Source organism: Anomaloglossus baeobatrachus, chromosome 5 (assembly GCF_048569485.1).
Source record: "Anomaloglossus baeobatrachus isolate aAnoBae1 chromosome 5, aAnoBae1.hap1, whole genome shotgun sequence".
In the NCBI taxonomy this organism is placed as follows: Eukaryota; Metazoa; Chordata; class Amphibia; order Anura; family Aromobatidae; genus Anomaloglossus; species Anomaloglossus baeobatrachus.
Genome location: NC_134357.1, coordinates 301,592,226 through 301,619,305, shown reverse-complemented (window position 1 = coordinate 301,619,305; position 27,080 = coordinate 301,592,226). Strand labels below are relative to the sequence as shown.

Genomic DNA, 27,080 nt, shown 5'->3' with positions numbered 1-27,080 from the left:
ATAGCATTTCACCTGATCTGATAACGTGCACAGTGCAGGGCAGCTCCATGAACAATCCAAAAGTAGAAATAGTACCAGCACAAATCCTTAAACAAATGTTTTCAATTTTATTCATGCAAAAAGGCATAAAAACAAGAAGGTAGGTGGATTAAAAATAATAAACTGATACAAGACAGGTACAGGAACGCGTCTCTGGCCCAGAGTGGTCCTTAGGGGGGCTTTACACGTTGCGACATCGCCTTGTACTTAGCCAAAAAATAAATAAATGTAACTCTGCACTATGACGTGGCCTGGAGTTGCACCGCGGAGTCACCACAAGATGGCAGCAGAGTAATGTCACGCTGTACTAAGACGTCACCCAGAGTAGTACAGCAAAGTCACCACAAGATGGCAGCACAGTAGTCAGAGAGCCGAGTCAGGAACAGGAAGTCAAAACAATGTGCGAGGGGTGAATGAACTCGGAGTCAGAAGCAAGAAAAGGGGTCAGGAACCTAACAAGAATAGAGAAAGCCGAATGGAGAGAAAGAGCCAAGTCAGGGACGGGAGCGAAGGTCAAGTATCGGGAAGTCCAAATTACAAACAAAGGTATGAAAAGCAGGTCAGGAAAGGAGAGATGGACAGACACAGGTTAAGCGGGAAAAGGTGAACGGCAGGACAGATCGGGTACCTCAACAGAGCCAGTTACACACACTATGAGAAATAGACTATTACTGGCCCTGAACCAGAGGTGCAGCACCCAGATATAGCGTCCCAAAAACCAGAACGAGGCAGGGAGAAATTAACCCCTGACATGACCAGGCCGGAGCTGGGAGATACCACAGTGTCAGATACCGGCTTGGATCATGACAATAAATAATTTAAAAAAGACAACATGGCCCCCCCTATTTTTTGTAGCTAGCTAAGGTGAAGCAGATAGCGGCAGCCTGCAAACCGCAGCTAGCAGCTTCACCTTGGCTGGTAATCCAAAACAGAGGGGATCCCACTGTGTTATTTTAAATTAAATTAAATAAATAATTTAAAACAGAAAATGTGGAGTCCCCCTTAAATTGGAAACCCAGCCAAAGTAAAGTGGATGGCTGTGGTATGGTATTCTCAGACCATGGAGGTCCATGGTTATTGGACCCTCCCCAGCCTAAAAATAGGCAGCAGCCACCCCAGAAGAGGCGCATCCATTAGATACGCCAATCTTAGCGCTTTGCCGCAGCTCATCCCGTTGACCTATTGCAGTGGCAAGTGGGGTAACATATAGGGTTGATACCAGCTGTTTAAAGGGCATCATAAAATTTCATCCTTTATTAGTATAAATATTAAAAAAGAAAAAACAATGTTTTTTTCTTTTCAAGTGTTGCAATCTTCCCACTAAGCCACCTGAGCTAACAATCTAACTCAGGGGTGGGCAATTAATTTTCCCATGGGGCCGCATGAGAAATTGGGATGGTTTTAGAAGGCCGGACTAATATAATTAACTCGGTTCTACATATATATATATATATATATATATATATATATATATATATATATATATATATATATATATATATATATATATATATATATATACACACACAAACACGCATATATACTGTGTGTGTATAATACACATACACACAATGTATACATACACACACAATCCCCATATACTACATCACTACACCCGCCACATACTACACCTGTAATATACATCAGTATACACTACACCTGTAATAAACTACACCTCTATATACTATACCACTATATATTACATCACTACACCCCTATATACACCTGTAATATACTACACCCCTATATACACCTGTAATATGCTACATCACTATATACTACACCTGTAATAAACTGCAGCACATCACTATATACTACACCTGTGATAACCTACATCACTACACCCCTATATACTACACTTGTATTATACTACATCACTACACCCATATATACTACACTTGTATTATACTACATCACTACACCCCTATATACTACACTTGTATTATACTACATCACTACACCCCTATATACTACACTTGTATTATACTACATCACTACACCCCTATATACTACACTTGTATTATACTACATCACTACACCCCTATATACTACACTTGTATTATACTACATCACTACACCCCTTTATACTACACTTGTATTATACTACATCACTACACCCCTTTATACTACACTTGTATTATACTACATCACTACACCCCTATATACTACACCTGTATTATACTACACCACTACACCCCTATAAACACCTGTATTATACTACACCACTACACCTGTAATATACTACACCACTACACCCCATATACACCTGTAATATACTACACCACTACACCCTTATATACACCTGTAATATACTACACCACTACACCCCTATATACACCTGTATTATACTACACCCCTATATACACCTGTATAATACAGGTGTATATAGGGGTGTAGTGGTGTAGTATAATACAGGTGTATATAGGGGTGTAGTATAATACAGGTGTATATAGGGGTGTAGTATAATTCAGGTGTATATAGGGGTGTAGTATAATTCAGGTGTATATAGGGGTGTAGTGGTGTAGTATAATACAGGTGTATATAGGGGTGTAGTATAATACAGGTGTATATAGGGGTGTAGTATATTACAGGTGTATATAGGGGTGTAGTGGTGTAGTATAATACAGGTGTATATAGGGGTGTAGTATTATACTACACTCCTATATACACCTGTATTATACTACACCACTACACACCTATAAAACTACACCACTACACCCCCCCATATACCACACCTGTAAAACTACATTCCCATATACTAAACCACTACACCCCAAATATTTGTCAAAAGTTACCCCTCTCCCCCAGCCCCCCGCCTGCCCGCCCCCATTGTCCCCGCAGGTTACTAGTAACCACTCACCTCTCTTCTTATCGTTCCCGTCCTCAGACACCTCCGTACGAGCCCCCCGCTGAGCTGCTTCTCCTTCACATGGCCAGGCTGCGCCGACGCTGTATTCCTAGGAGCCCCCGCCGCTGCCTCTCTCCATACGGCCCCCGCCTCTGCAGCTTCTCCTGCCGGGCGGGAACTTTTCAAATGACACACGCGCGCCGTATTGACGATATCAGGGCGCGCGTGTGTCACAGAGAAAAGTGTCGGGCAAGGAACAGAGGAGAGATTCCTGCGTTCCGCTGCCTACACTGTGCGGAGCTTCAGGATTTGTCCTCTGTTTCCTGCCCGACACGCAGCGTGTGATGAGGGTCAGGGCCGGCTCCAGGTTTTTGTGGGCCCCGGGCGGAAGAGTCCCAGTGGGCCCCATCAACACGCAGACACACATACGTACACATACATATTTAAAGACAAACTCACAAAAATACATATAGAACGGACACATCTATACAGCCATATACACTGACATACATAGATACACATTATACATGCCTGTTACGAGGGGGACCCGGGGAAGCGTGCCAAGATGGGGAATGGACAGCTTCCGCCGGTCAAGGTCCACTGTGCGGTGTAAGGGACCGCTGCTATGGTGGGTGAAGAGTGAGCGGGTTGCTGCTAGCGATCGTCTGGAATGTCACAGACGATCTATGTACACCGGTCTGCCCTAACCCGTGTGGGTTGTATGGCAGGGATCACACGGCTCGGTGTACCTGTTGCACGGGGAAGCACAGAGGTGCCCACGCACGTGTGCCAGTGGAAGTCACGAGAATATGGCACGAGGGTAGCACAGAGGTGCCCACGCACGTGTGCTTTCAATAACCAGGTGAGTCCAGTGGAGACTCGAGGAGCTCACCTGGGACAGGAACACGGCCTGTAGTAGGAGCTACTGCCGGAGCAGCAAGGCAGGGACACGGCCTGCAAACCAGGTGCTGCCTAAGCAGCAAGGGCCAAGCCCACAGAGGAAGATAATGCCTGAGCAGTGGCGTGGCAGCACGCTGCCAGACATCCAAACATAGAAGGACGGTCGCGCACCGCCATGATGGCAGGAGGAGCTTTTAAGGAGGTGTAGCTCCAGCCAAGGGCGGGCGCGAGGCGGAGATGACGGACTTGACCCAATCAGGATCCACGACATCCCAGCCTGGCCAGTCAGGATTCACCACGTCACCAGCCTTGTCATCAAGCCGTGTGACGTCAGTGGGCGAATCAGGATCCATCAAGCATAGCACATGCTCACCCTCCTGCCTCTGGGAAATAGAGGCGGGATCCTCGGTCTCACAATGTGTAGAGATAACGGGAGTCTCACTGCGTCCCTGAGCAGCAAACCTCTGCACATTGCGCAACCTCACAGACCTTTGAGGCTGCTGAGCAGGAGGAGCTGCGGCAGGCAAGGAATGGGAGACCGCCTCATTTCTTGCAACAGGAGTACCACTAGGTGTCACCCTTGTGCTGCCTCTCTGAGGAGGTTTCTCCTGCACTCTGCGCAGTCTGGCAGACCTTCGGCACTGCTGAGCAGGAGCACTCGTGGCAGGCAAGGAGACTGTCTCATTCCTTGCCACAGGAGAGCCACGAGGTGTAACACATGCCTACAGACACACAGCTCTGCTGCATACATACAGACACAGATAGCTCTGCTACAGACACACATAGCTCTGCTACAGACACACATAGCTCTGCTACATACACACATAGCTCTGCTACATACATACACACATAGCTCTGCTACATACATAGCTCTGCTACATACATACACACATAGCTCTGCTACATACATAGCTCTGTTACATACATACACACATAGCTCTGCTACATACATACACACATAGCTCTGCTACATACATAGCTCTGCTACATACATACACACATAGCTCTGCTACATACATAGCTCTGCTACATACATACACACATAGCTCTGCTACATACATAGCTCTGCTACATACATACACATAGCTCTGCTACATACAGACACACATAGCTCTGCTACATACATAGCTCTGCTACATACAGACACACATAGCTCTGCTACATACAGACACACAGAGCTCTGCTACATACATACACACATAGCTCTGCTACATACAGACACACATAGCTCTGCTACATACAGACACACATAGATCTGCTACATACAGACACACATAGCTCTGCTACATACATACACACATAGCTCTGCTACATACATACACACATAGCACTGCTACATACACACATAGCTCTGCTACATACAGACACACATAGCTCTGCTACATACAGACACACATAGCTCTGCTACATATATATATATATACATACACATTGCTCTGCTACATACAGACATAGCTCTGCTACATACATACACACATAGCTCTGCTACATACATACACACATAGCTCTGCTACATATATACATACATACACACATAGCTCTGCTACATATATACATACAGACAGACACACGCGCGGCTCTGGGGCCCAGCACATACGGCAGGGAATACACCTAGGGGGGAGAAGAGCCCATACAGCTCACCAGGGCCCATAAATCGGGGGGTGGGGAGGGCACATACCGCTCAGGTCACGGTGGAGAGGGGGCCCACACAGAGCCGGAAAGAAGCACTGTGCTGGGGGTCGCTGGCTGGCACTGCAACTCTCATCTTTGGGATGAGCAGGATGCCGGCCGGTAGCTCCGCCCACAGATTAAGTTCAACCAGGAAGTCTTTGCTCCTTAAAGGGACGGCGCCGCAGATTCCTGCCGAGGACTGCGGTCCCCGGAACTCGGCCCGGGGGCAGCAGAACTAAGGCGAGTGGGCCCCGGCCAAGGGGCACCAGAATTGACGAGGCCGAGTGAGCCCCCCCGGGCACTGATGAGGGCAATCTGACCACGCGCCTCCCGGAGCCTGGAGCTCCGGACAACAGGTCGGATTGCTCTCATCAGTGACCGGCCAGCAAGGACGCCCTGAGCCAGGCGGGCCGGTCACAGAGAGTAGGCGGGCCGGATGTGGCCCGCGGGCCGCCCCTTGCCCAGGTCTGATCTAACTAGTTGGTTCCAGTTATATGTCAACTTCCCAACAAATCAATTAGAAGCTAGAGAAGGTCGCTATGATGGCCACAAAAATGTCATACAAAAAAAAACACAAGAAAGAAACACAATAGACCGAACAAAACACAGTGATATTGCTAAAAAGCACCGGACAGTGGTCCTATTAGAAAACTTAGCAAAACAAACTAATTAAAGCCAAATAAATATATGTTTACTCCATGAAGTGCTGAGAGTGGTCAGACATAGAAGGAAAACATATCATAGTATAAGGACAAGGAATGATCTCACCGCATTCTTCTATGCCAGGGTGTGCAGGGTCTCCATCGGAGTTCTGGGTCCAGAGTACTGATCCAGTCCTAACTGTCCCGATTAGCTCCTGGAGAACAAAAACAAAGAATACCTGCTACCCCAAGCTCCCGTCCTGACAAGGACGGTCCAAAGCTAAATGTATCAAGCTGGACCCCTATAATGACCCTAACAGCGTCCCGACGCGTTTCGTCTTTCGTGACTCCTCAGGGGACATAATGCTTTATATAAGGAAGGTCCTTGATGCCAGCTATCATACACCCATAGTGCAAGAGACAGCACTATGGGTTTAATTAGTTTGTTTTTCTAAATTTTTCTTAGGATGAAATTTTATGATGCTCTTTAAACAATTTGATTTATTTGGTATGCTGTTATAATAAAATTGATACCAGCTGTGTAGTGTCACTTGGCATCAAGCTGTGGCATTAGTGATGTCGTGGCGTCTATGAGATACCCGACAACACTAACCCAGTCAGTAATAAAAAAAAAATAGACAACAAACAATTTTTTATTTGAAAAAACACTTCCCAACACATTCTCTCTTTCACCAATTCATTGAAAAGAAAAAACAAATCCGAGTCCGGCATAATCCAATTAATAACAGAATGTTCCCCATTTTCTGGGAGAGTAGTGCAGTGACCTGAGCTAACATCATTAGGTCAGGCCAGGTCACCGCAGGGCATCACGAGCATCGACGTCATGAGGTTAGCTCAGTTCATTACCTGCGTTGATGAACACCGCTGAACTCGTGACATCAGTGCTCGTCACTGAGTTCCATGACCGCCGTGTTCTCACCTCAAGTCTCGCGGGAGCCCATGACTTCACTGCTAGTCACAGTCTCAGGCCGCCCGCGAGACTTGAGGTGATATCGCTATTAGCATGGAAGTCAGTGACAAGCATTGACGTCACAAGTTCAGTGGACTTCATCACCGCAGGTCCGCTGGTAACTTAGCTAACCTCCTGATGTTGGCGCTCATTTCATCCCCGCAGCTGCTCACACACTGCTTTGCGGGCAGCTGCGGGGCTGGAGAGGGAGTGAGACATAGACTGCAGAGGCACCGATAGACGGAAACCACATGAAAGTGCTTCCGTGTGGCTTCTGGGGATTTTGCGGACCCATTGACTTGTATTGTGTCACGGTCCACAACAGATTGTATTGTGTCACGGTCCGGAACAGAATAGGACATGTTCCATAATAACAGAACGGACATACGGACACCGATATGTTTTTTGTAGGAACTGATGGCACACGGAAGTGCTTCCATGTGCCATCTAATGCTACACAAAACACATTCAACAGATGGTCTTGTCAGTAGGTCCGCAAAAAAAAGGGAACTGACCAGAACAAACAGAACAGTCGTCTGAATGAGCCCTCACCCAGTGGAAACTGACCCATGGTGAGTTTCATATCCACGACATGTCACTTTCTCTTGCTTTACGCTGAGTTTTATGTACAAATTTTTCCCATATACTTGCAGTAGATAAAGAAACAAAGCAGGTAAAAAACATAAATGTATTTTTACATTTCCCTATGGCAAACGTATCAAAAACGCATCAATAAAGTTTTGTCAAAGCCAAATACCAGGAAGTATTAAAACCAAAACATCTTTATTAAAACATGACATACCAACAAATGTATACTGAGTATTTGGAGCAGAATCTCAGCAATTTCACCTCATTATTTCAAAACTTTAAGTTTTGAGGATTTGTAAGTTTGAACATAGCCATGAAGAACGTTTTGGATTGCTACTTGTGTACAAGGTCAGAACCATCAGCAGCACATGAATGCAATGCAGAATCACCATCCATACATGAATGCTGCGGCAGAACCACTGTCAGTACATGAATGTAGCATCAGAACCACCGTCAGTACTTGAATGCAGTATGAAAACCACAGTCAGTATATGAATGCAAAGCCAGAACCTCTGTCAGTACATGAGATGAACTTTTGTTATTAACCAAATACTTATTTTCCACCATAATTTGTAAAATCTTGCCAAATTAGACAAGGTGATTTTCTGGATTTGTTTTCTCATTTTGTATCTCACAGTTGTGGTCACCTATGATGTCAATTACAGGCCTCTCTCATCTTTTTAAGTGGGAGAACTTACACAATTGGTGGCTGACTAAATAGTTTTTTCCTCCACTGTATGTATGTGGCAGTATGTGGGCATTATAAAATACAAAGGAAGTACCATATTTTTCGGTTTATAAGACGCACCAGATTATAAGACACACCCCAAATTTAGAGAAAAAAAGGTTAGAAAATGGGGTCCGTCTTACAATTCGGTGGTCTCTTACCGGGGGGTTGGCAGTGGTGGTGGAGTGGGGTCAAAGGAGGCAGGGGCGGTGGTGGAGCAGAGCAATGGTGCAGGCAGCAGGTGTCCCAGATGGTAGGAGGCAGGCAACTTTGCAGAAACTGTTGGCGGTGCGGACTGCAAAGAAATTGCGCCCAGAGTCGGCACGTGCACAGATTGAGCTATCAGCTCAATGACAAGACGAAATCTCATCTGCACATGCGCCACCTCTGGGCGCCATTTTCCTTAAGTCCGCTGCTGGGAGATCAATGGGCCGGAGGCAGCCCGCGCACAGATGAGATCTTGAGCTGAGAGGTCCATCTGCGCATGCGCCACCTCCGTGTGCCATTATTTTAACCCCATACCGCCAACAATTTCAGGATACCCCTGCCTCACAGCCTGCTGCTTCAGCCCCAGCACAGCCCGCCACACCGACCCCAGCACAATCCCGCTGCCACATCGGCCCCAGTACAGCCCGCCACAGCACAGGCCTCAGCACAGCCCGCCGCTGCACAGCTCCAGCACAGCCCGCCGCCGCACAGACCTGAGCATAGCCCATCGCTGCATCGGCTCCTGCACAGCCCGCCACCGCACAGGCCAAAGCACTGCCTGCCGCCACACAGTCCCCAGCAGAGCCCGCCGCCTTAGACACTAAGGTGAAAGGGAAACCTGTGTCAGCACCTAACTGTAACGCCCCTTCACATGTCCGTGTTTCCGGTATGAGTGTCATCCATTTTTTTCACAGATACTACACGTACCCATTCTAAACTATGATGATCTTCATATGTCCATTTTTTCAAACAATCCATGTGTCCGTGTGAACCACACACGCGTCCATGAGAAACATTTGGAAACTTGTCAGTTTTTCTGGCAGAATGGGTGACAATAGACAATACAAGTCTATGGGTCCCCGAAAAACACGTACAACACACGGATGTCACTGTTTGCTGTACATGTTTAACATTTAAAGTGTAGGAGAAGCTGTGTAATTTCATTTTCTATAACCATACTGGAAAAACAGGGATGACACACGGATGACATGTGTTTTTAAAAATCTACACACGGGTGGGTGATAAAAATAAGCACATATAGTCAAATCGGTACGTGCCACTCCTATATGTTTTTATACTGGCATGTGAAGGGGGCCTAAGTGGGTTTTGAGGTAAAGATACTGTAGTGACACCTGGAAGAGAGAAATGATAGAAGGTACTTACCAGAGTCTCCAAAAAGTATCTGTAGCTGAACGCACATTGTTTTTGGGAGCTTTCATTGTATACTTATATACTTTGGAATCTATCAAACACTGGATTACTTCTAACACTCCTTTAATTTAGTTGCTAAGTTCTGTTAAATGCATTACCTCATAGATACTGTATATAACACTGCTTAACGTACTGTATTGAATATATGAACATAAAATCATTAGTTGTCCATTTACTATTATTTTTATTGTTTCTATTTTCTTTTCTTTAGGGGAGATCCAGATAAATGTGACATTTGGGGTAACACGCCTCTGCATCTGTCTGCTGCCAATGGCCATCTGAATTGCCTGTCCTTTTTAGTGTCCTTTGGGGCCAATATCTGGTGTCTGGATAATGACTATCACACACCTCTGGATATGGCAGCCACCAAGGGGCACATGGAGTGTGTGCGCTATCTGGATTCCATTGCAGCCAAGCAAAATAGTTTAAATCCCAAGCTGGTGTCTAAACTAAAAGATCGAGCTTTCCGAGAGGCAGAGAAACGCATCCGTGACTGTGCAAAACTACAGCGCAGGCATCATGAGCGTATGGAGCGACGTTACAGAAAGGAGATATCTGACCATTCCGATACCATGAGCTTCTCCAGCTTCTCCAGGTAACACTCTATACGATAGAATCACAACAATATTATAAATGTCATAAAATATATCTATACATATCGATGCAGCACAGGGAAACTGTTAATCAATGTGTGTACCACATTACAGAATTGGTAGCGAGTGCTGGGAGATAAAGGGATTAAAATTACAGGATTAGTGACAGTTGGAATACACAAAATGCCAATGATCAGAATAACCCCCTTGTTAAAATGAATAAACTCCTTTAAATTTTCTGTATACGGCTACGTCTCCATCCAGTGCACTCAACCTACTACTTGTAGATTGGCAGGTGTCTCAGAAGTTGGTCACCATGGATGAAATATTAGGGCATAGTTTAGCAATATGCCAAAACATGAATAGTTAGGAATGCCCCTTTTAAATAAGTAGATATCAGAGATAGAGAAATGAATACATTCAACCCCTGAACAACTGTAGAGAAACAAGTGCAAATAGAGTCTTACCCCTGAAGAATGGGATATATTTAACAGTGGTGATTGCTCATCTTGCATGGTTGTGCCTTACACAACCTTGAACAAAGCCAAAAACTGTTGCCTCAGACCCCATACCCCTTAAAGCTAGGAGTGATCCAAGGAACGAGAATGATTATGTGGTTTTTCACTGCGCTGCTGCAAATAAAGGAATAGTCGATGAAAATGTTTAAGGGGGTAAGCGGTTTGTTCTACGCGTTTCAAAATGATTTTCATTTGTTCCTCAGGAAAGCCACCAAGTTACAGATAGGCCGCCTTCACATGTCCATGTCTGTGTGGTGTCCGTTTTCACATGTATCGGAGACACGTTCACATTCCAATTAAAATCAATGGGAATCTTCACACTTTCTTGCTTTCACACTTACCATGTGTCCCTGTGAACCAAATGCCTGTCCATGTGATACTGAAATGAATGTTTTTTTTGTGTGTAAAAGATGTGCAAAGATAGATAAATGCTAGATAGATAGATAGATAGATAGAGGGATAGATAGATAGATAGATCAATAGATAGATAGCTAGATCAATAGATAGATAGATAGATCAATAGATAGATAGCTAGATCAATAGATAGATAGATCAATAGATAGATAGCTAGATCAATAGATAGATAGTTAGCTTGTACAGCTATTTAGCCAAATAAATAAATAAATGAAAAAAATTATGTGCGGCCCCCCTATTTTTGATAACCAGCACAGGTATTGCAGCAGCTGCATGCTGCAACCCTCAGCTTTATGCTGTACATTGGCTGGTTATCAAAACTATAGGGTACCCCACCCTGTTTTTTTTCCACATTATTTAAATAAATTATTTTAAAAACTGTTGTGGGGTTCCCCCATTTTTCATAACCAGCCAAGGTAAAGTAGACAGCTGGAGACTGGTATTATTAAGGTGGGAAGGCCATTGGTTCTTTGTCACTTCCAGCCTAAAATTAGCAGCCTGTAACTTCCCCAAAAGTGGTGCATCCATCAGATTCACCAATTTTAGTGCTTCGTCCGGCTTTTCCTGATTACCCTGGTGCAGTGACAATCGGGTTAATATTTATGGGGTTGATGCCAGCTGTGTAAAGTCAACTGGCATCAAGCCCTGGTGTTAGTAATGGAGAGGCATTTATCAGACTCCCCCAATACTATCCCAGTAGAAGTAAAGAGAAAGAAACACACAAGTAAAATATTTTATTTAAACCTCCCCTCTGACTTTAGCTCTCATTCACCAATTTATTAAAAAAAAGCTAAGAAGTTCCAACATAATCCAAAAAATCCTATGTAGTCCATGAAAGCAAACCTGAAAGACATACACAGAGAAAATTAAAGAAATAAAGGCATGACACAGTCCCTCGTTCACCAATTTATTCCCAAAAGAAGCAGCTCCAACATAATCCACATCGAGGTCCCACAACGTTCCCCGAATCAGTGGCCCAGCCTATTAAGAACGAGACCCATAGCCTGGAACAGCAGCCACTTCTGTGTTTCACCCTGCATGCCGTGAGAACCGCTGGCAGCAGTGATGCCATGAGGTCACCTCAGTTCACAGCAGCTGGGTCACACAGAAGGTAGCGTGAGAACCGCTTGTGGCAGCGAACTGTAACCTCATGGAGTCACCGCTCATCACTGCCACCGGCGGTTCTCATACTAAATGTTGCTAAATATACTGACATGAACTGATGTAACAGCAATGTTGTTTAATAAAGAAACAGTACAAAATAAAATGAGGATTGATGAAAGAAAGTGGGGGATTGAGTGTAAATGGACATAGCGATGCCAAAAGATATATGGCAATAGAGTGAAGGAAAAATATAAATGTGCATACATGTAGAACGTAGGAATTTGTATATTCATATTATTGAGAATGATTTTAAAAACCATACTTTTCATTTTATAAGACGCACCGGATTAAAAGATGCACCCCAAATTTATAGCAAAAGGGAAAAAAATATGGGGTCCATCTTCCAGTGCTGTCTTACCGGAGGGGGGCGGCAGCTGTGGTGGAGCAGGGTCACAGGAGGCAGTTGCGCTGGTTGAGTAGGGCGATGCTGCAGGTGTCCCAAATACTCGCTGCAGGCATGAGGCAGGAGGAGCATCCAGAAGGTGTCGGCGATGCAAGTTGCAAAGAAATAGCATCCGGAGTTGGCACGTGTGCAGATAGAGCTCTCAGCTCAATGACAAGCCGAGATCTCATCTGCATATGTGCCACCTCCGTGTGTCATTTTCCTTAAGTCCTCTGCACGGAGTCAATGGGCCGGAGGCGGCATGTGAGGAGATGAGATCTTGAGCCGACAGCTCCATCTGCGCATGCGATGACTCTGGGTGCCCTTATTTGAAGCCTGCACCACCGACATTTTCAAAATATTAAGTACGTAAATGGAGTGCACATACAATGCCTTGCGAAAAAATTTGGCCCCTTTGAATTTTTCAACCTTTTCCCACATTTCAGGCTTCAAACATAAAGATAAAAATGTTAATGTTATGGTGAAGAATCAACAACAAGTGGGACACAATTGTGAAGGTGAACAAAATTTATTGCTTATTTTAAACTTTTATAAAAAATAATAAACTGAAAATTGGGGTGTGCAATATTATTCGTCCCCTTTAAGATAATACTTTGTAGCGCCACCTTTTGTTGCGATTACAACTGCAAATCGCTTGGGGTATGTCTCTATCAGTTTTGCACATCGAGAGACTGAAATTCTTGCCCATTCTTAATTTGCAAATAGCTGGAGCTGAGTGAGGTTGGATGGAGAGCGTTTGTGAACAGCAGTTTTCAGCTCTTTTCATAGATTCTCGATTGGATTCAGGTCTGAACTTTGACTTGGCCATTCTAACACCTGGATACATTTATTTGTGACCCATTCCATTGTAGATTTTGCTTTGTGTTTGGGATCATTGTCTTGTTGGAAGACAAATCTCAGTCTCAGGTCTTTTGCAGACTCCAACAGGTTTTCTTCAAGAATGGTCCTGTATTTGGCTCCATCCATCTTCCCATCAATTTTAACCATCTTCCCTGTCCCTGCTGAAGAAAAGGCAGGCCCAAACCATGATGCTGCCACCACCATGTTTGACAGTGGGGATGGTGTGTTCAGGGTGATGAGCTGTGTTGCTTTTACGCTAAACATATTGTTTGGCATTGTGCCCAAAAAGTTCGATTTTGGTTTCATCTGACCAGAGCACCTTATTCCACATGTTTGGTGTGTCTCCCAGGTGGCTTGTGGCAAACTTTAAATGAGACTTTTTATGGATATCTTTGAGAAATGGCTTTCTTCTTGCCACTCTTCCATAAAGGCCAGATTTGTGCAGTGTTCGTCTGATTGTTGTCCTATGGACAGACTCTCCCACCTCAGCTGTAGATCTCTGTAGTTCATCCAGAGTGATCATGGGCCTCTTGGCTGCATCTCTGATCAGTCTTTTCCTTGTTTGAGATGAAATTTTGGATGGACGGCCGGGTCTTGGTAGATTTGCAGTGGTATGATACTCCTTCCATTTCAATATGATCACTTGCACAGTGCTTCTTGCGATGTTTAAAGTTGTGGAAATATTTTTGTAACCAAATACAGCTTTAAACTTCTCCACAACAGTATCACGGACCTGCTTGTTGTGTTCCTTGGTCTTCATGATGCTCTCTGTGCTTTAAACAGAACACTGAGACTATCACAGAGCAGGTACTGTCAGGGCCGGGAGGACTGGTGGGCCCAGGAGGTGGATCCACTGGACCTTGCACCCCACCGGAGGGCAGGGTACACGGCAGCCGGAGCACTGACGTGGCAGGGACAAGTATAAGCAGGTCACCAGAGTCACAGAGTTCTTTAGGACAATAATGGAAACAGACACAGGTACCAGAGTGCAAGGACAAGAAGTCAGTAGGACACGGTACCAGGGGACCTGAGCACCTAGCTCATAAGACTAGCTACAAGACACGTTGATCAGGCCCCGCCCACATGGAAAGGCAAGTCTTATATACCCAGCACAGCCTCATGTCATTTCCTGCTACAGGTGTGCTGGGCCTATAAGACCAGGAGAGTGGGCGCGGCCTGGTCCTATACAGAACCATGAGGCTAAGACTCAGAGTCAGACTCCTGAGACCAGGAACAGGACTCAGGGGAGCAAGAGCGGGAGCGGCAGCCATGACTGGTGGACACATGGACTGGATCAGTGGGTAAGGAGTGGTGCTAGGACACGGGGAGCGTGACAGTACCCCCCCCTGAAGCCCCCCTCCCCGCGGCCGGGACATGTAGGCGTGCCGAAGAGGGGCAGCAACGTACTTCCGGGACAACCAGGACCGGGCCTGAGGACCGCAATCCACCCAATCGACCAGGAAGGACTGCTTACCCCGGACTGTTTTCATGGCCACTATGTCCCGTATCGGGGAACCCATGTCAGCGGCAAGGGAGGCAATGGAAAGGGGAGGACCGTCAGAAACAGGACTGGAGTCTTGGACGGCCGGATCGGGCGTCTCGGACTGGGTACAGGACAGTATCTCATCCTCGGTAGCCGGTGGCATCAAAGTCTCAATTGTCAGGGACGGTGGAACGTCGCTGGAGTGCGTCGTCTCCTCTGGTTCCGGTGGCACCATGGTCTCAATTATCAGGGATGGCGGAACGTCGCTGGAGTGCGTCGTCTCCTCTGGTTCCGATGGCACCACAGGCACAAGAGACAAGAGTTGTGGCACGGCACTGGACTGCGTCGTCACCTCTTCCTCTTCCTGCGGCATAACAGGTTCAGGTGACAGGGGCCGAGGAACGGGCTGTAGGCAGTGGTCATGACACAAGGGTCCCCAGCGAGTAATAGCGCCAGAGCGCCAACTAATGGCAGGGTCATGGAGTTGAAGCCAGGGCAGACCCAGCAGGAGCTCAGGAGCCATTCTTGGGATGACATAGAAGGCAATGGTCTCAGTATGCAAAGTGCCAACCTGGAGTCTCACGGGTTCAGTGGTATACCGGACAGGTTCGTATAGTGGTTTACCATCCACGGAGGCGAACCAGAGGGGCTTGGCAAGCGGGATCACAGGTACCTGGTATTGGTTCACTGCAGACTGGTGTATGAAATTACCCGCTGCCCCAGAATCAATGTGGGCCTCTGCTGTGAACCTGATCTTCTCCATCATCACCTGGACAGTCTGCGTAACTGGAACGGAGGGGATTCCGGTGCCAAGGGTGGCGGTTCCCACCTCCCCTTGGACCTGGGGTCTACCAGGTTTCTCCGGGCAAGAACGTAGCATATGTGACCCGTCTCCGCAATAGAAGCACAGGCCCCGGGCGAGCCGTTCTGCACGGCGTTGCTTGGCCTGGGTCAGACGGTCCACCTGCATGGGTTCTGGCGATAAGTCACGGAAAGGCAGGGACGAGGGAACGGTAGGTCTCTGCGGGGGCAAGGCATGGCAAGGTGGTCGCTTCTCCCGGACTCTCTCTTTAGTACGCTCCTGAAAGCGGAGATCAATCCGGGTGGCCAGGGAAATCAAGGCGTCCAGGGTGCGAGGAACATCTCGGCCGGCTAGTTCGTCTTTAATACGACCAGAGAGACCCTCCCAAAAGGCCGCTGTTAAGGCCTCATTGTTCCAGCCCAGCTCCGAAGCGAGCGTGCGGAACTGGATGGCGTATTGGCCGACTGTTTGGGTCCCTTGGCGTAGCCGGAGGAGCGTAGAGGTCACTGCGGTAGTTCGTCCGGGTTCGTCAAAGGTGCCTTTGAAGGCTCGCAGGAACTCCTGGATGTCGGTGATCATTGGATCCTTGTTTTCCCACAGGGGGTTAATCCAGGCCAGGGCTTCGCCTTCCAGGTGTGACATCAGGAACGCCACCTTGGCCTGGTCTGAGGCAAACAAGTGCGGGAGCAACTGGAAGTGCAGAGAGCACTGGTTCAGGAAGCCTCGGCAGGACTTGGGATCCCCTGCATAGCTAGGCGGAGCAGCGAGGCGAAGTTGCGAGGCCGTGGAAGAAACTGGTTCGGACCTGGAGAGTGGTTGCTGCGTGGATGAGACGGCAGTCTGCAGCGTATACAACCGGTGGTCCACGGACGTCATGAATTTCAGCATCCGGTTCAGGGTTTCACGCTGTTGTGCCAGCTCCTGGCGCAGCTCAGCCAGCTCCGATATTTGTGCTCCAGCGGGATCCATGGCCTGATCAATCTGTCAGGGCCGGGAGGACTGGTGGGCCCAGGAGGTGGATCCACTGGACCTTGCACCCCACCGGAGGGCAGGGTACACGGCAGCCGGAGCACTGACGTGGCAGGGACAAGTATAAGCAGGTCACCAGAGTCACAGAGTTCTTTAGGACAATAATGGAAACAGACACAGGTACCAGAGTGCAAGGACAAGAAGTCAGTAGGACACGGTACCAGGGGACCTGAGCACCTAGCTCATAAGACTAGCTACAAGACACGTTGATCAGGCCCCGCCCACATGGAAAGGCAAGTCTTATATACCCAGCACAGCCTCATGTCATTTCCTGCTACAGGTGTGCTGGGCCTATAAGACCAGGAGAGTGGGCGCGGCCTGGTCCTATACAGAACCATGAGGCTAAGACTCAGAGTCAGACTCCTGAGACCAGGAACAGGACTCAGGGGAGCAAGAGCGGGAGCGGCAGCCATGACTGGTGGACACATGGACTGGATCAGTGGGTAAGGAGTGGTGCTAGGACACGGGGAGCGTGACAGGTACATTTATATGTTGACTTGATTACACACAGTGGCTTATATTTATCATCATCAGTCATTTAGGACACCATTGGATCATTCAGAGATCCTCAATGAACTTCTGGAGTGAGTTTGCTGCACTGAAAGTAAAGGGGCTTAATAATATTGCACGCCCCACTTTTCAGTTATTTATTTTTTACAAAAGTTTAACATAAGCAATAAATTTTGTTCACCTTCACAATTGTGTCCCACTTGTTGTTGATTCTTCAACATAACATTAAAATTTTTATCTTTATGTTTGAAGCCTTAAATATGGGAAAAGGTTAAAAAATTCAAGGGGGCCGAATACTTTCACAAGGCACTGTAGATGGGGATGACAAGGTGCAAGTGAATAGGTCAAAAAAGACCAAATCCAAGTCTCAAGAAATCACTGCACACTCAAATTTTGAGCAAAGAAAGTTTTTAAATGCAATTTTTATTTGTAAAATTGTGAACAAAAACGACAGTCTCTGACGTTTCTGCCCTAGGGGCCTTGATCACAGGGTTGCAGTTACAACTGGTCCTGGGAAAAGGATATTTAGTGTGCAATATAAGGAATGCTGAGGATCCTCTGTTAGGAATTCTGTCGAAGGGATTGACATATATAAGAACATATCCTGTATGCTGGTGGTATGGGGCACTCCCGTGCCTATTCTGGCTCCTGTGCTTGTTCACAATTTCATAAATAAAAATTGCATCTAAAAATGTTTTTGCTCAAAATTTGAATGTGCAGTGATTTCCTGAGACTAACATTTTCAGAATGGGGGCTCCTGCCTCACTGCCCACAGCACAGCGCCCAGCACCGCTCTCAGCACAGCCTGTCGCCCACAGTAAGCTCGCAGCTCAGCGCCCGCGGCCCGTAGCATCTCCCCGGCCTCCTGTGACCTCTCCACAACCCCTGGTACGCTACAGTCAGATTATAAGACTCACCCCTTATTTTCCTCCCAAATTTTAGGAAGGTAAAGTGCATCTTATAATCCAAAAAATATGGTATTTGATCTATTTTATTAACATGTTTAGGTGTGTAAATTTTTGACTTTGCAGAAAGTAATAAAAATGTCATAAAACATTCTCTGTCTCCCACTATTCTGGCATTTTGGAAATATAAATAATCTTGGTTCCTATTTGACCTAAAACGGGAAAGGTTTATGCTGATTTCATGTCATATAGTGAGGAAAACATGCAGATGTGTCTTTTTAAATAATGTATGTAAACCTCTGGTTTCGGCTGTACCTATATCTTATACCACTTTACTTACCCTTTTCCTCCATACATTATGACGGCCCAGGCTGTTTTCTGTGCTTCTGTCTGACCCCATTTCTCTGATTTGGAAACCGGATTCCACTGTTTTCAGGACTGTTGTTAAGTGTCAAATGTAGTCAAGACTAACAAAGAGACAATTTAATTCTGTAATACCAGCAAAGGGTTATGTTTTACTGCAAATCAAGTCCAAATAATTTATGTTTATAACTGGTTTTTTTTTTTCTTTGAGTATATGGAAAAAAAAGACTTAAAGCTGAACCTTTTTATTTCTATATTTCCATATACGAGGGGCTGCTGATAAGTCTTTGGCTTTCTGATATTTTTTTGTTTCTATGTAACGAATGTTACATCACATGAAAGCCTTATGTGTCTAATATATGTTTTCAAAATTTTGTGTTTGTTGCTTATGGCAACAGTGTTCTACACACACGGGAAAACAAAATGGCAGAGTGTAATGCGATATTCACAGCAACTGAGATCAGAGGAGTGATACAATTTTTGTTTCTGCAAGGAAAGTCCGAGAAGGATATGATACAGGTAAAATATATCTTTGTACCGTGTTAGCCAGTAGAGATAAAAAATTGTTTAAAAGAACTGAAGTCCTCAGTGGTTGATACCTTTTAATGGCTAACTGAAAAGATGGTACCATCTTTTCAGTTAGCCATTAAAACGCAAAGGATATGGTGATATGTCACAGACATTGGGGAATCAATGCCCTTCATATTTCAGAGTTAAGAACTGGGTTGCCAAATTTAAAACGGGCTACTTCAGCACCAATAATGAGGAATGACCTGGACGACCGAGAGTGGTTGTTATTCCGGAGATCCTCGATGCTGTGCACAATCTCATACTGGAGAATTGATGAATTTCAGCTAAAGCAATAGCAGACATCAATGGGATTTCGTGTGAACATGTTTGTGTCATTGTCCATGAACATTTGGACATGAGGAAGCTATCTGCAAAGTGGGTCCACAAATGTTTAACAACAGATTAGAGAAGCATGCGAGTGAAAACTTCCCAGTCCATTTGTCAGTGTTTCCGGACTGATAAGAACTTCCTGGATCAACTGCTCACTATGGATGAGACCTGGATATATTTGTAGGACTCTGAAATTAAGGGGCATTCAAAAGAGTGGAGGCACAGTGGTTCTCCTCGTCCAAAGGAGTTGTGTGTGCAAAAATGATGATGTTGATGGTGTCCGTGTTCTGGGCTAAGGAGGGCGTGCTGCTAGTGGACTACCTTCAAAAGGGTTCCACCATCAATGCAAGGTATTACATAAAAGTTTTGGACCAATTGAAGGCAGCTCTGAAGGCCAAACGGCACGGCAATCTGTCCAAAGGAATCTTGTTCCTGCAAGACCGCCTCCGCTCACACTTCACAAGTGATTATGGCAAAACTGGCAGAGCTTGGCTTTCTGCTGGTTGACCACCCACCTTATTCACCAGATCTAGGTCTCTCTGACTATTATCTGTTTCCAAACCTGAAGTAACACCTCAAGGTTACCAAATTTCACACCATTTCTGATGCCATGGCTGCTATGGATTCCTGGTTTGAGGCACAACTGAAATCCTTTTTACTACAAGTGTAAGAGGGGTTGCGCCTGACAATTCTTGTATAGGGTTTAGCTCCAGGTGAGCTCCTACCAGGGGAGTCCAGTTATTAACAATTTGAACAAAATACACATCTCAATAATTTTTAACTATGTCTCAAAAAGACCACTACATAAAAGCGTAAGAACCAGAAAGACCAGGAGTTTTTATAGGCAAAAATTACACAATCTTTATTGATACAAAATGCATACATATAGAAAAATACAAGAAGATTAAAATAGTGCTGTAAAGGGGAAAAGACACCCAGAGACGCATGGGACAGAAAAGCACGCTCATGTAGGTATCAGAAAACATGGGTATAAAGGTCCGGCCTCAGTAGATTACAAAGTGCAGTCATATAATAGGCCTAAAGTTCAATTGCTTACCCATTATGGAGAGAGCGTCGCAAGTGCGTCGCTAATGCGTCCCATAGGTCACGGAACCCTTCCTACCAACGCGCGTTTCACGTCATATATCTCAGCTTCCTCAGGGCGGGTTTAACTAATGATCCCAAAAACAGATCTTATATTGGACCCAAAGCGATATAATTGGATGAAATATAATTGCGACGCATGCGCAGCACACATAAGATGACCACTTCCGACTAGCGATGCACAAAGAGGAGGCGCCGGAAATCTATGTAGCCAAGGACGCAAGTGCGTTGCCAACCTCATCGCGAATGCGCCGGGCGGATCAAGAGAGACTTTTGGATAGAATACAATAACGGCGCGTGCACAACGCATGCGAGATGACCACTTCCGCTCCATCCGGCAGTGCACAGATGAAGGAGGCACCGGAAATCCTGGTAGCCAAGGACGCAAATGCGTCACTAACCACATCGCACATGCGCCGGGCGGGTCAGAGGGACACGTCATACATGCGAGAGGCACGCGCACAGCGTATTAATCCAAATATGGAGAAATATTAACCCTAAATATCTTAGGAGGGAGCATGGGACATTAGTGCATCACTATTTACCCACCATATTAATATAATAAGATAAATTGACATGATAGATGGAATCAAGGTCCACATAATAAAGGAATCACATCAAACTTAGTGACATCATAAAAATTATGACGAAAGAAGGGTCAAGTAAATAGCACGTTATATGAAAGATACATATCACAAAAAGTAGTTTAATAGATCAGTCTCTTTTGTTATCCTCCAGAGATTCAGGTTATATTCATGGATGATAATTATATATGTCTCTTATATTCCTCGTGGCTTATATCACTCTTCCAAAGTTGAACCATGTTACAGATCCTAAGGGTTGGCATCAAGAGTATAGCTTTTAGACTAAAGAATAATTATAACACCAATTAAAAGCAATATAAAAACTGGCAAAACCATAAAGCATGTAATACCAAACAAATAGTTCGTAGTAGGAGATTTTCCAAAAATAGAAGGACCCTCATAAGGACTTTATAAGAAAGGCACAAAATTTGCTGCTTCATTCATGCCCAACGGGGCAACCGTATTCAACATAATAATCCATTTCATTTCTTTTTGCGCCAAAAGTTTCTTAACATTACCCCCTCTTATCCCAAGATGAATCACATCTATCCCTCTAGCCATAAATGTCTTAGGATTACACGAATGAAATTGCTTAAAATGGCGAGGGATAGTTTTGAGTTCAGTCGTGTCGGTCGCTGCCCCTGCCGCCACAATGTCCCTCACATGCTCTCGGATTCTGACTCTCAGCTCTCTAGATGTCAGGCCGATATAGATCTTATTACATCCACATGTGGCATAGTAGATCACATTACTTGTGTCACATGAGATGTGTTCCCGGGTAGAAAAGGTCTTCATACCATCACTAGTCGTAAAATCCGAGCATCGAGAAACATTAGGGCAGGAGAGGCAGCGACCGCATGGAGAACAGCCCTTAATCGGACCACGTGAACCAAACATGAAATCTTGCTGTGGGGCAACGTAATGGTTTTTAACTAGGAGATCCTTCAAGTTTCTGCAGCGTCTCGCAGTCATCAAGGGCACTGCTGGTAGGAAAGATTTGATAGAGGGATCTGACTGAAGAACATGCCAGTATTTATTAAAAATTCGCCTCATATCTTACCATTTCTCGTTGAAAGTAGAGATAAACCGTACATTATTTGGTTCATCCTGTAGTGCCCTTTTAGAATATCCACCTTCTCCCCGCAACAACTCACTCCGAGGAGCTGAATTAGCCCTCTGATAGGCCCTCTTTACACATCGGCCACTATATCCCCGAGCTCTAAATCTCATCCTTAAATCATCTGCCTGATCAAGGAAAGAGTCATCCTGAGAGCAAATCCGCCTGATTCTGGTATTGTCCAATTGGGATAGCTGAAATGGTAGAATTAGTATGTGCCGAAGTGGCATGGAGCAATGAATTCACAGACGTCGGCTTCCTAAAGACATCCGTCTGCAACGCCATCGCCCCATCCACAAAAATCTTGATGTCTAAAAAATCAATTTCATTAACACTGTAACTAAAAGTCAGTTTAATGTTGAATGTGTTGTCATTGAGTTGGTCTGTGAACTCCCCGAGCTGAGATGACGACCCATGCCATATGATGAATAAATCATCAATGTACCTCACCCACAACTGTGCCCTGGGAGCGGCCCATGCGCCTCCGCCCTCAAACAAACCCCTCTCCCAGTAACCGAGAAAGAGGTTTGCATAAGAAGGCGCACAGGCCGCGCCCATAGCAGTCCCCCGCCGCTGCAGATAAAATCTATCTTTAAAGACGAAGAGGTTGTGGGTGAGTACATATTCAAGCAGCTCAAGGACCAACTCGCAGACATGGCTATCCCAATTGCTGACACCCAAGAAAAAGCGGACAGCCCTCAAGCCATCACCATGATGAATGCAGGTATATAATGACTCAATATCAGCTACCACCAAGAGGGTTTCAGAGTCCATATGGATCCCGTCAATTCTCTTCAACACCTCAGTTGTGTCGCGCACATAGGATGGAAGAGTCTCGACTAAAGGTCTTAAATAATGCTCAATAAATTGGCAAATCGGACTACATAACCCTTACATCCCAGACACAATTGGTCTTCCAGGTGGATTGACGGGATCCTTGTGGACCTTCGGCAATAGATAAAATGTAGGGATCTTAGGATACTTAGTAAATAATCCATCGAAATCCCTCTTGGTAATAACCCCCTGATCATAGGCATCATTGAGGATGAGGTAGAGCTCGGCTGAGAATGAGACCAAAGGAGAGGAATCCAATTTTATATATGCTAACTTATCACGCAGCTGCCTATGGGCCTCCCTCTCATACATATCAATAGGCCATATCACGACGTTGCCCCCCTTGCCTGCTGCCTTAAATACAACATCTTTCATGTTCTGTACCTCATTCAGAGCCTTCCGCTGAACCACTGTAAGGTTATCATGTGACCGGCATGTGAAGATCCCACGCAGCTCATCAGTGACAAGCTTGGTGAAAACCTCCGGGCATAGTGACAAGGGGGGGAACGTTGTAGATCTAGGCATTATACTAAGAGGGAACCCACCTGGCAGCTGAGTAGATTGTTCTTCTAAAAGATCTTCAAGATCCTGGAGTGTCCTCTGTTCGGTCTCATTCACAGCCGAGGGGACAGATGTTTTGGCATGCAATTTCTTAAGGATGAGCTTGCGTGAGAAAAGGTGGACATCCTTCAACGCTGCCAAAAAATTGAAAGCATTACTAGCCGAGAAGGTCAAGCCTTTGCTTAAGACCTCGATCTGGGCAGTGGAGAGCCGATGTTTAAAAAGGTTAATTACCTGTAGCTCCCCTCCAGTTTTATTTTTGGACGTATTTTGATTTTGATTTTTAGATGGCCATAATCTATTGTTCCAAATAATTCTCCCAGATTCTTGATGGCCCCTCATGGACATGGAACCACTTCCACTAGCTTGAGTATCTTCCCCGGAAGTACATGATGTCATAGATCCCGACCTTGAACGATTAAATCCCGGTCTGCGATAGGGGTGTGATCTCTCCTTATTATTCCTCCACCTATACATTTTATTTCCTTGTTTATCATCGAAATCTCTTTGTAACTTTTGAATTTTTCTCCCTTGTATTTCTTTAACAAGGGTTTGAATCTCGGTATCCAAATCCTCATTACATTTTTTAAGAGCAGCCGTAGTTAGATTTTTCTCCATATTATCATAGAGTTCAGTGATTTCCACCTCCAGATTTTTTAATGATTCTCTATCAAGATCAATCAAAAGCTCAAGGAATTGTTTAGAACAATTGGTCGCAGCATTTTCCCATTTATTCTTAAATGTTTCATTATCAATAGGAAATGAGGGAAAAACCTGGACTCTAAGTCCTCGAGGGATCAACCCCATTTCAATATAACGTTCAAGGAAGGTACAATTCCACCAAGTTCTCGTCCTTTTCCTTAGTAGATCCTTCATCTTATTAAAATACTCCTTAGTACCTGTGCCAGTATTGTCTAAAACCAAAGTGGGGTCCCCTTTAAGCACATCATTAATTTCACAAAGCCACGCCTCCTCGCGGGCTTTGAAATTCATGGTATTACGAGGATGTGCTGTGGATAACACAAAAAGCAGCAAAGATATTAACAATTTGAACAAAATACACATCTCAATAATTTTTAACTATGTCTCAAAAAGACCACTCCATAAAAGTGTAAGAACCAGAAAGACCAGGAGTTTTTATAGGCAAAAATTACACAATCTTTATTGATACAAAATGCATACATATAGAAAAATACAAGAAGATTAAAATAGTGCTATAAAGGGGAAAAGACACCCAGAAACGCGTGGGACAGAAAAGCACGCTCATGTAGGTATCAGAAAACATGGGTATAAAGGTCAGGCCTCAGTAGATTACAAAGTGCAGTTATATAATAGGCCTAAAGTTCAATTGGTTACCCATTATGGAGAGAGCGTCGCAAGTGCGTCGCTAATGCGTCCCACAGGTCACGGAACTCTTCCTACCAACGCGCGTTTCGCGTCATATATCTCAGCTTCCTCAGGGCGGGTTTAACTAATGATCCCAAAAACAGATCTTATATAGGACCCAAAGCGATATAATTGGATGAAATATAATTGTGACGCATGCGCATCGCACATAAGATGACCACTTCCGACTAGCGATGCACAAAGAGGAGGCGCCGGAAATCTATGTAGCCAAGGACGCAAGTGCGTTGCCAACCTCATCGCGCATGCGCCGGGCGGATCAAGAGAGACTTTTGGATAGAATACAATAACGGCGCGTGCACAACGCATGCGAGATGACCACTTCCGCTCCGTCCGGCAGTGCACAGATGAAGGAGGCACCGGAAATCCTGGTAGCTAAGGACGCAAATGCGTCACTAACCACATCGCACATGCGCCGGGCGGGTCAGAGGAACATGTCATACATACGAGAGGCACGCGCACAGTGTATTAATCCAAATATGGAGAAATATTAACCCTAAATATCCTAGGAGGGAGCACGGGACATTAGTGCATCACTATTTACCCACCATATTAATATAATAAGATACATTGACATGATAGATGGAATCAAGGTCCACGTAATAAAGGAATCACATCAAACTTAGTGACGTCATAAAAATCATGACGAAAGAAGGGTCAAGTAAATAGCATGTTATATCAAAGATACATATCACAAAAAGTAGTTTAATAGATCAGTCTCTTTTGTTATCCTCCAGAGATTCAGGTTATAATCATGGATGATAATTATATATGTCTCTTATATTCCTCGTGGCTTATATCACTCTTCCAAAGTTGAACCATGTTACAGATCCTAAGGGTTGGGATCAAGAGTATAGATTTTAGACTAAAGAATAATTATAACACCAATTAAAAACAATATGAAAACTGGCAAAACCATAAAGCACGTAATACCGAACAAATAGTTCGTAGTAGGAGATTTTCCAAAAATAGAAGGACCCTCATAAGGACTTTATAAGAAAGGCGCAAAATTTGCTGCTTCATTCAGGCCCGGAAATCCTCGATGCTGTGCACAACCTCATACTGGAGAATTGATGAATTTCAGCTAAAGCAATAGCAGACATCAATGGGATTTCCCGTGAACATGTTTGTGTCATTATCCATGAACATTTGGACATGAGGAAGCTATCTGCAAAGTGGGTCCACAAATGTTTAACAACAGATTAGAGAAGCATGCGAGTGAAAACTTCCCAGTCCATTTGTCAGTGTTTCCGGACTGATAAGAACTTCCTGGATCAACTGCTCACTATGGATGAGACCTGGATATATTTGTAGGACTCTGAAATTAAGGGGCATTCAAAAGAGTGGAGGCACAGTGGTTCTCCTCGTCCAAAGGAGTTGTGGGTGCAAAAATGATGATGATGTTGATAGTGTCCGTGTTCTGGGTTAAGGAGGGCGTGCTGTTAGTGGACTACCTTCAAAAGGGCTCCAACATCAATGCAAGGTGTTACATAAAAGTTTTGGACCAATTGAAGGCAGCTCTGAAGGCCAAACGGCACAGCAATCTGTCCAAAGGAATCTTGTTCCTGCAAGACAACGCCTCCGCTCACACTGCACAAGTGAATATGGCAAAACTGGCAGAGCTGGGCTTTCTGCTGGTTGACCACCCACCTTATTCACCAGATCTAGGTCTCTCTGACTATTATCTGTTTCCAAACCTGAAGTAACACCTCAAGGTTACCAAATTTCACACCATTTCTGATGCCATGG

General features: G+C 45.1%; 1 protein-coding gene across 2 annotated transcripts in view; it reads left to right on the top strand.

Annotated features, from left to right (window-relative positions):
- Positions 1-27,080, top strand: part of USH1G (USH1 protein network component sans) — a 141,157-nt gene that overhangs the window by 82,356 nt on the left and 31,721 nt on the right. For both annotated transcript variants that reach the window (XM_075349662.1, XM_075349663.1), the window contains exon 2: positions 10,015-10,398. In XM_075349662.1, coding sequence (XP_075205777.1) covers positions 10,015-10,398 — 384 coding nt within the window. The remainder of the gene's footprint in view (positions 1-10,014; positions 10,399-27,080) is intronic.